Source organism: Lipophrys pholis (assembly GCF_963383615.2).
Source record: "Lipophrys pholis genome assembly, chromosome: 5".
Lineage (NCBI taxonomy): Eukaryota > Metazoa > Chordata > Actinopteri > Blenniiformes > Blenniidae > Lipophrys > Lipophrys pholis.
The window spans coordinates 16542430-16555152 of NC_137628.1; the positions used below are offsets into that span (position 1 = coordinate 16542430).

Genomic DNA, 12723 nt, shown 5'->3' on the forward strand with positions numbered 1-12723 from the left:
TGCTCAAAAATATTCCCATGCTCTCAAGTGTATTTTTTTTTTTCTCTGTCCCCCACCCTCTGATTTCTTGCAGAAAATCTCACACTCCCTCACCTAACTGTCAGTGCATCTGTAAGACAAATTCACAATACTTTTGTGCGTGTACTTGTACATATGTGTGAGGTCCATTCCTAACATTTCCCCCCAACTCAATCCCATCTGACGTGTCCTCCCAGTTCCTCATGCAGATTGAAATATTGCCTATCAAAACATGACAACATGTGTTTGACATGTGGTGTACATTCGGAGTGCAAAGACAGTGAGCTCACACTCAGACAAGGTACTTATACTCTGAAACGTACAGACTCATCTCTGAATGCAGATATATGTATACACACATAAATACATAAAAAAATAAAAAAATACAGCAGAAGGTGCCATCTTCCCTCTGTGCTTTAAATGGGAACCACGTGCGGACTTGGTAAAGTAAGTCCTTCCACTCATTATGTGGGATGACCCATGCTTCCCTGAGGCTGAGGAGTGCACAACACATCTCTCCGCTCATCGGCACTTTGAACGCGTCTTCCAAACCAGAGCGGTTAGCAATTAAATAAACAGGGAGGGGGGATTTGTTCCCACTGTCACTTGAGTTCGCCAAAAGGAACCTGCCAGCACACAGCCTGAATCAACCTCAGGTGCCATTCAATGGCAGGGAATCCTTCGCCCGGGGCCAAAGGAACTGGCAGTCGAAGCTGGAGTGGTTTCCCAACCACCAATACCACCAACACATATGGCTAATGTGCTTGCCGTGGACATTCAGCCCACAAATGCTCTCCAGGGAAAAATTACGACACAGTGTCAACATGAGTTTGCCGTTAAATTGTACACATACCACACGCACAAGGCAGTATTCCCTTAAAAAAAATATATATAATAAAAAAACGAGCATCTTCTTTTTAGGCAGGTATTTCAGTGATGTCATGCTGACTGATGAACAACATGAGGTCCACATAATAGCGAATACTATTGTTTTTACGGTTGTGTATACACACGATCCATGTTGTAAGGTAATAGCTTCTAGTAAAATAATGCATCATTTTCCAAATGTTTCAAATTAATATGGCAGGAACAGCACAGCCATAAAGCAGCCAAGCAGTGTAATTCAAAGGTCTGCTTTTGGTGACTACTTTTTACTGTGGAGAAACTGCATAACCTTTTTATAAATTACATAAGATTTATATATTAAATGTTATGGTAACAATTATTTTCTAAAAAAAAAAAAGATTCACAGTGGGAAAAGACACTGCTAGACAACATTGATTTGTTTTGTTGGGTTGAATTAGCAATTAAACAACAACTGCTGTCCACTTTTTCTCATCAGCACATGTCCAAACCACTTCAACCTGACCTGATTATTGTTAAACTGTTCAACCTGAGCTGCCGCTCTAATCTCTTCATTTTTAATCCTGGTTATTCCTAATGGAAATCTCAGCATCTTCATAGCTGCCACCTCCAGTTCAGCTCCTGACAGTCTCGTAACCCTTTCCTTTCACTCTTGCTGCTATGCAACAATATAAAACTCTCACTTTATGTCTCTGTATTTATAGTTGTATATACTTGGAGAAAATTAAAAAGTTAAACCCTCCATTATAAGGTTTTGAAAAAATTTGACGCTGTATTTAAAATCATGACCCAGTATTGGAAGTAATTTGTAGTTATAGTCCACCTATGATACACAGATAAGAAATCGGAGGATCTGTTACTCGAGACACAGTAACGACTCGAAACAAGCGTTGTCCTTATTACTTAAAGACACTGTCAGAAGACCAAAAGGCAACAAAGAACTTACACAACCCAGTAAATGTTTATTTCAAAGTGTTGTCTCACCTTCTGCTTACAGACAGTCATGGAAAAGACAGGTGACTTATTACATATTCCCTCAATTTTTCTTTTCCCGGCCACTTCTCTCATTACTGTGCACATTCTCAGGGATAATGAAGAATTGATAGTTTGTGAAAAAGCCTGCGACTGCCAGCATGGTGGCTGTGCATGTTGTGAAGGATGGATGGGCTCGCGAACGGACGAGAAACAACCTCACCCTGTCTCTAAACAGGCCCGTCGGTCGACATCTGGAAGGGATACGGATCTGCAGATGAGCTAAGCAGGGCCGACCACACCTCACTCCTGCATCATGCTGTATATTAAGGCTTCTCTGGACGCCTGCCTCCAACACGCAGAATGACTATGGTGTGTGAAACTAAGTATGTGAGTGTGCATGTAGTAAAGAGAGTGAAACAAAGAACAAAAGAGAATTTCAGGGCTCAGGGGAGCGCTCATAGATCTCTCACCTCAGGTAGTGCCATAAAATGGGCTGTCACTACAAAGCTTTAAGTGAACGCAGCTGGTCACATGTTGACATCTCAGCCAGCAGACACTGTCCATCTTTATTTCTAGCTTCATACATATGCATAACCTTTTTATATTTAGTTGGATTAAAGACAGATTTCTTTTTTTTTTTTCTCCAGCAAAAGAAAGAGGTAGAGCAGTTTAGATGTCTCAGACAGCTTTGCAACAGCTGAAAGCCGTGGATGGAAACTCTTTGAAATGTATAGCTCTCTTCCCTGGTCCTTTCCTATATACAGTCCATCCTGCTCCAAAATTTTGCCAAATGCATGCTCACTGTCTCGAAAAATGGCAGCAACAAAGGTTTTTCCTGCACCGTTTATGAGGGAAATATGTTGGCATTAAAATGTTTCAGCTCGACATTCAATGCTTGAAGTGAAGAGACTGAGATTCCTCCTCAGTCATTTCACGCGAGATTCACTAAACAGTAACGTCAGTCAGGTCAAAGTGGCTTTATTTGTCAGTTCTAGTACACATTTCCACATAAACATGTAATATCAGGAATACTTGATCCACAGACCTGTGGAATGGATGGTTCTTGGAGTATTACACCGTCAATTACACAATAAGTCACCAAATGGGAAAAAACTTGCATTATTTTGAGGAATATTATCAATACAGCTTTAGATGGGAAGACCTTATATGCATGTATCCTCAGTTTCGTGAGAGAGCGGTGCAGTAATAACAAATCACAACCGTTGATCCTTCCGCCCTCCTTCGTCTGTAACAATCTTGCATCCATTCGGTATTTTATCTATTGGGTACGTGGTATTTGTTTGACCGTCACTTTTCAGAGTGCTAAATAAGGTCGAGTCACACAGTGTCCCCATCATCAATCTTGTCCGACACACAGAAAAACATCCGTTCTCATTCTGGGTTATGAGCAATTGCGCCTCTATTTATTTTATTGTCGAGGTTTTATTGGGATCCTTCTTACGAACAACTGTCACCAACACACATTTGCTCCAGATGGGTGGAGATGCATCAAAACTGTGATCCTGAACAGAGACTGCAGCTTGTAAAATGAAAACCCCGGAGGAGGGGAAAATCTGAAGGTCAGAACCTTCTACAATGTATTATCTCCTGAAAATAAGTGACATTAAAACGAGTGGATGTTTTCTATTATTTAATTCAATACTTGGTGGAGACAAATCTCCGTATGTTTGAGATATGAATTCCGATATGTATCTCCATTCAACTTGAGGAGATTGTTTTGTACAAACAGCACTCTGGCATTTCTTATAAGGCTAAACAATTAAAAAAAGAAATGAAAATAAGCATCACCGACACAAACGGTGGCTCACTCTAATGACCAACAGTTCTTCTTTCGCTGGCTGTATGTTTGGGGTTCATGTCCTCACATTGCTGACTGTATTACTCCAAAGCTTAGTGCCACCCCAACCCTAACCTGCCTGAACGTTTCGCACTGTGCTGTATTCCCGTATGTCGGCTTTAAGAGTTTACACACTAAATAACGAGGTGTGCAACAATTATTACATAAACATGTGCTCATAGCAACTTTTTGAGCTGAGGGTCATTTGCATAATCTTTTCCATTCATTCCTGCAAAAAGCAGCTGGAAGCGGCAAATAGAAATGTCATATTTTTAGCCATGCTCCCATCGTTTTCCACCGTCTGAGGTTTAACTGGCGGGCTTTTAATGGCCCCGTGGTGTCGTGCCACTGCCGTCTGCTGCGGTTGAATGGCACATGAGTGGAGAATTAGCACCACAAACTGTTTATCTCGAGGCATTTAACTCATAACAGTCGATCAGCCACATGTACATTCAACACTGTAAATCATGGATTTAGGTGTGACAACTATAAAGTGCAGGTCAGTTACGGACACACTTCAGTTCCAAGCGGAATAAAAAGAGAACAGGGAGCAGACTATTTACTGTGTTTGCAACTTGCGGCACTTTAAAATGGAGATTAAAAAATTGGTGCATGCGTGTTGACAAACTCAGCAGAAATTAAAACGTAAGGATTGCAAACACAATAGTGACAACGTTTTGGATAAACAATGACTTACACAATCATTTTCCAATTTGTTTATTGTTGTTCAAATGAGCCGCGGCATCAAAAGGCATAAGGAAACTGTCAAATCTTAGCATGTATGGACTTCAAACAACTTTCACATTCACTCACTAATGATGGAGTCATTTAATGACCATGAAGAAATTCCACAAAGCAACTTAATAAATCACTGAAGAGTCACTTCGACTCACCTCGTACTTCTTTCCTGGACTTCCTGGACCTCAACAGAACAGAAACATTAAAAACCAAGATGGACGTGAAGAAATTTAAAACTCGATTCTAGAGTCTGCGTGCACTGAGGGAAACAGAAGTGGAGATGAAATGTTTTCAGACACTTTTGTTTATTGTCCTGAAATGTTAATTTCCATACTGTGCCAAATCTAGATTATTCATCACTTGGTTGATGGGTCCCTTGTGTCATTGTTAGCACCCGCTCCAATAGGGAGGCTCCATCACTGTGACAGAATAGGGCCTCAGACAAAGATGGATGTGACGACAGACGAATCGAGAAATAATTAGGCAAGGATCCATTAACAATAGTGAGCCTGGTTAAGCAGGCTAAGCAGTCAATTCAATTTGTCTTACATGGTCACAAATCTACTGTTGTCAGCTTCTCCAAAAAGTATTTCAATCTGAAATGATTTAAATCATGAACCAAGTCGCGTTAAAGTCTCTCAAAGCCTGATGTCGCTATTTTCATCAGAGAAGTGAAGCCAAAACCCCTTACAGTGTGGCTGTCCAAAACAATCCCTCCATCATCTCTCGCTCTCAATAACTCACAAGTCAAACGCCAGTCAGCCAATCCGGTGGTCACATAAGATGCTGCTCTCTTTCTCGGCTCATTGCAAGCTCGACAATCCTTTGATGACAACACTCTTTTGAACATCACGTAATGACTCTTTGCATTTCCATGCCGTCTGGAAAACACTACTCACGACTAGCGGCCTCGCTTCCAAACGGCACGAATCAAACAAACAATAAATCAATCCGCAGCTCTAACCGCACCATTTTTCTGCCGAGTGCCATCATTAGCGTGGTTTATTTGCTCACCGAGCAGTTTCTAAAAGAAGAAGCAGGCAGAGGCCTGATGTCTGCAGCAGTGAATACCTCTCTCCCCTCTGCCTCGACTTACATGGAAATCATAGTTATATCAGACGTATACATACTCTGCTGAGACCAGTCAAACCACTGATGTATCTATCGTGACATCAGACTCGGTAAGCCGCACATTTTTTTTTTCTTCCCCCAAACAGAATCAGTCTAGGTGACAAAGTGATTTACTCTAATTAGGAAATAGTCTCAAAGTCAGCCAGCACGGTAGTCAGAGTGCATGAACCACACATGCAATAACTTAATCATCAAACCTATAAAGGTGGCAAAGAAAGACCAAAAAAAGACAGATTGAAATTCTTTCAGTACAATACCTGACTTGGATCAATAACGCTCAAACTAAACTAGATTTCATTGTGCCCTACAAACGAGGTAAAAGGAGGGGAAAAGAGAGTCGACGCTTTATCTTTTAATGTCAAGCAGAAGCAGAGTACAGACGTGGTCAGAAGCTCCTAATAGATGCAAGAATTGCATGGGTATGGACGAAATATGATTGACATGTCTGTCACTCATACGGCTGATCTCCCACAAATAAGAATTGCCTTGTTATGATGAAGCGTTAATAAACTTCAGCTATACTCAAAAGAGCTGCTTCTCTTTTTGTATGCAACACGTTTTTAGGGACACCTCATGACAAAACACTCCAGTAAATCTGGAAGGGAAAGCTTTCCCAGTACACATTATCCAGTCTATCAAAGAGGCAGTGAACGAGCAGCCGGATCCAATATTGAAACTACAACCCATGGGCTGACGCATAAGACAGCCTTAAACTTTCGCTGCCCTTTTCAAAGTAAGTTAGTATAATGAGCTAACCACCGACTTTCACTCATAAGTAACAGACACTGACTGAGGTCACTGTTCTACACCACAATATAAGAAATAGCAACACCAATAAAAACAGATTCATGCTGATCTTTCTCAGTGGAAAGAAAAAACTACTGCTGATGCGAAGCGTTCCAGCCAGTATGTGTCAAGACTCGTCTGAGCAGCATTTAATACGGGTATTAAAAACGTTCTTATCTTTGGAAACATTACGGAAGTAAAAAAAATATATATCATGTACCCTTTTGAGACAAATTAACAATGATGACTGAATTTCATCTGTGACTGTGATTGGCTAAGACAACGGAAAATCTGCTGCGTGCAATGGATTATTGTTGTGCGAGATGTAAAGCTTGATAACTGGGTTTGCTCAATCGTTTCCCCGTTTCAGTCATTTTGATCCAGTCGAGTCTAAGAGGGGGAGTAAGTGAGGGCTTTGAGTTCATCTTTAAACCTCTGAAACGGGTCATCTTCCCTGCTGACCTCAGCCGGAATCGTTTCCCGAAAAGGAAATGACTGCAACCTCCACTGCACTTCGGTCATGAGCTAGACTTGAGCCGCCAAACTACAAAGAGCTTAATCTATTTATAGGAAAACACTGCAACAGTACAGTGATCAGGGAGAAAACGAACCCCACAAGACAGAAAGACACTCAGACGCCAAGGTTATGAGCCAAGTGTCAAGATCGACAAGAAGTCTTGCCATCCTCGCGCTTCACAACTTCAATTCATGTCCTTTTTCCTCTTGTAAAACACTCACCTATAGTCTTCCTTTTAACACGGTTGATTCTCAATTTTAACACAGGCGAGAAATACAGCTGTCGTGAGCAATAATCCAAGTAATCTAGGAACAAGTCTGAAAGAAAAACACTCCAGTGTTTTTCCATTTTATAGGCAGCGAGCATCAAATCTCTCTTTCAAGCCTTAATGTGTAATTTTAAAGCTAAGCAGCACAAGGCGCACTTTAGCCATAGTTTGCAGCTCAGCTTAATGCTATTACAACAAGGTAATGTGATTTTAGAACATAAAATCTGCATGATGTGCACGGAGGGTAAAGTACCGGAGAGAGAGCACAGGAGAGAAGCCTCGGTGGCTCAGGAGGCAGATCTCAAGAGAAGAAAAAGAAAAAAAAACACATGAAAAAAACATTAGAGCTACATCATCTACAATTTTATTCTGTAATCAATAAAACATTCATAGCAACAGCACGATTACCCCGTGACTAAACTGACACTGGACGCTTGGGAAAAAACAAATCATATGTGAACCGAGAGAAATTTTGATACTAATTTTCTGAGTCAATGTAAAACCGTAAAGGCATTTGATTGTTTAAACCATAGAAATCAACAGTGAAGTGGCTAGAATGACACATGAGGCTGAAAGAAAAGCCAACACGATGTGCGGTATTTACCTTCACACGTAGACGTTAAGAAATATGCCACTTATCAGATTCAACCCTGCATTACTTAGTGCAGGGCAGCCACAAAGTAATATCTATTTCAAGTTAAAAGCAAGTGTGCTTTCAGTGATGTGCCAAAGAAATAATCACGAAGTAGAATAAAAGGGTAAAGTGTGTGGCAAATCTATTCTTTCTCAAATAGCGTTGAATTAAGCTGAGGGAGTAAAGCAAGAAAAAAATGTTCCTCCAATAGTGGATGGGGCGTCTATCTTGTGTATTTAAGTTTCCAACAGTGGTCAGGCAAGGACGATGGTAAATTAAATACATTTGGATCCAATAACTATTAGTATCCCTTAAAATTGTACGACTGAATGCATAATAGAGGGGGAATTTTGTGAATGCACACATTGTGATTCATTAATTAATATCAGTAGCTCCTGCACTGAAACGTCAATAAATAATCCAGTTGGGTGGGGCCAAGTTATTACTGGGGTGTGACACTGTTGAGGTGATAGACTGGTGATCTGTCCAGGGTGTACCCTGCCCTCGCCCATGGGTAAAGCAGAATCGAAGATGGATGGATTCATCTTGGCCCTCTTTATGGAGAGGATTTTTCAAAATTGCCCATCCCTGCTATAGCATTTCTGTAATGTGTGAAATATTCTTATTTTCCACAATTTTTCACACTGAGGAATCCAGATTCTTCCCATAAATCAGTAAGGGAAGAAACCCAGAGAAAGGGAAGACCCCAAATGGAAAAAAGGCAAAAGAAAGACTAAACAAAACATTAAGCCTTAAAATAAAGGGGTGTTGAGAAATGGGAAATTGGGAAATAAAAGCTGTGGAGGTTTAGGCTTTGCAAATCATAAAGTGGTGTCAACAGACCGCATGAAACTGCAGTTTGGTCGTAAATATTGGACACAAATACAAAGGAATCTGTGAGGACCGCAGACTGATCCATCTGATTCCATTCCCATCTTTTATTACCAGCCTGCATGTCCCCAGGTACCACTTACATTCATGCGCCATGACTCTCTCTCCAAGAGAGAGAGAGAGAGAGAGAGAGAGAAAAACATACACAGTGCATTACCACATAATTGCATTGATTACCATACCAAACCATAGAAGAAAAGAAACACAGGTGGTAATTTGTGCAGGCTTCTACAGATTTACATGGCTTGGCTTTGAGCACATGGAGCCCATTATCTGCAGGTGGCAAATTTTTAGCCTTTATAGAAACAAAAACTTGAGTGAAACTGGCTTTGAGAGTATTGCCATGTGGTGCCAAAGGGAAAAAAAAGTGACAGGTTATTGTTTCCATGACCAAAATAAAAATCCTTATTCAACGTACAGTGAGATTCTTCCATTATGCTCATGAGGCTTTCTCCACACTGGAATAAGGCATTTACTAGCTCTTTAACGTAACTATCCCAACTAACCCCAACTTTAACTACTATGTATAACCTGCTCGAGAAGAACAACAGTGGGACCCTGAATTCTGGACCCAGAAGGTAGGACTGCGCCTACACGAGTAGTGCGCTGCCAGACTTTGAGCTCCAAAAAGAGAGAAAAACAAGACCACACAGAAACACAGAAACACAGAAACACACACACACACACACACACACACACACACACACACACACACACACACACACACACACACACACACACACACACACACACACACACACACACACACACACACACACACACACACACACACACACACACACACACACACTACCAACTCATTACAGGGATTATCTATTCCTGACTCTGTAGTGTAACACAGCGACAGGAAAGCAGACAAAACAAATCAACTTTCTTCTCTTTCTTTCCACCTCTCCCCTCATTGTTAGCCAACATCAGCTAAACATCTGTCATTCCTCCCCAGCACAAGGGAAGGTCGTACGTTCCAGGCCGAGATCACTCGGTTATACAACCGCTGGATTCGTTTGGGCACAACTGCTCTGACAGGATATTACAGGAAAGTACAACGCCTTCAAAATCCCAACTGGAAGCTGTTCATGACAGTAGAAACAGACAATAACTGTGCTGTAGATGTGTGAAAGTTCAGCTGATTCAAATGCGCCACTGACATTGAGTGGAACCCCCCCAATAAAAAAATTGATTGTATTTAAATGAATGAACTTTAGATTTAGGAAATTGGTGATAGATATCTGCACTCAAAAATAACCTGCTAAGTAAAGAGGTTCATACTGTTCAATGCTTGGAAATGCAAAGACCAAACGTTGCAGTACAGTCAGTAATGGTGAGGGCAGCGTTAAGGTCAGAAGTGAAGGCAGAAGATTTTACGCCCTCGCTGCCTCCGATTTTGCGTCCCGTCAAATTTGAATGTTGGCGAAGCCACATTAGTTATCACTGACCTTTTTCCAAAGAACTCTTCTCTTCTTCTTCGGCCACTATGTTAATTCTGGGAGGTGATCCCTAGTGGATTGAATGCCAAACGCTCAATCCAACACAATGACAGTTGGCAGTATAAAGGCAGTAAGATTTACACAATTTGAAGTGCACCTATCTGCTTATTTGTGTACATAGTGCATATAAAGTCTTGGTTTTGACCACTGCTGCTCAAGTGTCAATGTGAAAGAGTCACTTAGCCTCAACACTCTATTGCTGTACGTGATAGGATCCACTCTCCTTATTTATTGACTTACAGCTTCTAAAATGGGGTGTTTTCTTTCCTGCTTGTCAGTGGAGATGCCAACAGGCTAATGCATATTCTGGACTCACCGTCTGGGCAAACATTAGCAATAGCCTTCAAAATTAAAGAAGGAACATAATAAATACATGTGTATATGCTATCGGTAAGGCAACACTCTCCAGAGCTGCCTATTAACTTCTCAAGTCTTCTGAGTGGAATGCATTATAGCATCGAATTGTTCACTGATGTTCACACAGATGATCGTCTCCAAACCTCAGGTCTCAGGTGCCACCCGACTGAGCAATGTACTCCATTCTCTACGGCACATTCTATCTGTCATGGAACTAATAATGGACTTCTTTGCTGCGTTTTGTTTAAAATACCACGAAAACACCATTAGCATTGAGCAGATCTCATTCCAGAAAGCAAAAACTCTCACAGTCCGTCCAAACAGAGAGGTCATGTTTCTCGGCGGTGTGTAAGACAAACACGGCCAGGACCTGAATGTGAGGTCAGGTGATCTGACAATAACGACAGTTTAGAGCACATGTGTCAATGTGTAGCTGTGCTTCGTGTCTGTTGGGTACAGAAGCGAGGAACATGAGGCAAGTACTTCCACTGCAGAGACAAAGTACGTCTGATTTCTTCCACACAGCAGCGTGTAATGTGTCTGGAATTTGTTTGACAGATATGTACAGATGCACACCAAACTTTACCGTTCTGTTCATCCAGCTCATTGCCGATCTCCTGGCCCATTATCTTCTGCCGGCTGATGACGGCTGCCAGTGCATCCAAGCCTGCATCCTGGGCTGTTAAGAGGGAGGAAAGGAAGGAAAATCGGTTACAAACTTGAAGGTAAGCCGAGAAATGAAACGCACATTAAAAGCACCGAGAGTATTTAATGTCAGACAGCTGCGATCGGAAAGGCAAATATATCATACAGCAAAAATAAAATCAATGTGATAAACGATACACATGAGAATGTATGACGAGTTCAGTAGCAGGGCTTTAATCCACCTTGTAAAAGGCTGTCGCAAGAAGGGAGCAGTTCGAGTTTAACTGTACTTGTGATATAATGACACAAGTATTTGGGAAATGGGAACGACAGGCTGTTACAATGATACATATTCGAAGAGAAGAGAAGAGAAGAGAAGAGAAGAGAAGAGAAGAGAAGAGAAGAGAAGAGGCGAGGCCTGTGCAGGTTCATAAGCTTGAAATACTCTCCACCACAGGAATTCCGTGTTCACCGCAAGTTCAGGCGCTCACCATTACCCAACCGCACCAGAAATCCCACGGAGGACTACAAGCATCCATGTGGTTTGGTTTCACTGTCTTAACAGGAATCCCTGATCCCAAACTGACAATAACCAGAGCTGTAATGGAGACATTGCAGTGAAGTGTCCCAGGGAGTCAGGTGAACGAATGTCTGGATGTTCGAGTCATGTCAGAGCTGGTGTGCAGAACCATGGAAGACGGAGCTCACTGTGCAACATACAGGCTTGGATTCTGATGAATGTGATTGTTAGTTTATGTCAGTTTGCGACACAAATCACACCATGAACAGCAAACATTTCATTTCAATTGTTCATTCCTTTCAATTGCTTGTATTTTATCACCAAGACAAAAGTCTTTTTGGACTAAAACAGTAAGAGTGTTATTAAGTCGTAGTTGGGCTTTTTTGGTGAAGCAGCCAGCACTGTTACCTCAAGGACAGGAAGTGAGGGTTTGCACAGAGACTAGGGCAGGGGTGTCCAATATACGGCCCGTGGGCCAGAATCATCCCACGTGAGGTTTCAAACCAGCCTGCCAAACCACCAAGCAAATTGTAAAAATTTAAAAGACAGCAGACACAACACAACACTGTGACCCAGATGCTTACTACCTCATTGAGAAATTGCAATCCAGCATTACACTCAAATCCAAGCAACATCAATAGGAGAATTTTTTTGGACATGTAACTGTATTTTGCACCAGAAGGTTTTTATTAAAGTTGAGCATTATGTTGAGATTGTAGTCGTTTTCTGTGGTAATTGTTTTTGGTTTTGTGAAAATGTAGACATCGTCACCATGTATACTCTGCACCCCAACTAAGAAAGACTTTAAAGGGCATTTCTGTGAGGAATTTGCATGTTTTTCCTGTGATTCCTCCCACAACCTTGGGACAAGCATGTTCGGAAAACAGGTGACTTCGAGTTGTCAGTCGAGCTGCCGTTATGTGTGAGTGAATGATTGTCTCTGTCAGCCCTGTGTTGAACTGACGGTCAGTCCAGGGGATGCACGGACTGTCACCCATGGTCAACTCAGGCCG

General features: G+C 41.6%; 1 protein-coding gene across 1 annotated transcript in view; it reads right to left on the reverse strand.

Annotated features, from left to right (window-relative positions):
• The window catches only part of stx8 (syntaxin 8), a 38749-nt gene that overhangs the window by 19928 nt on the left and 6098 nt on the right, over nucleotides 1-12723 (reverse strand). Inside the window, exon 6 of the mRNA XM_080464886.1 lies at nucleotides 11132-11224. Coding sequence (XP_080321012.1) covers nucleotides 11132-11224 — 93 coding nt within the window. The remainder of the gene's footprint in view (nucleotides 1-11131; nucleotides 11225-12723) is intronic.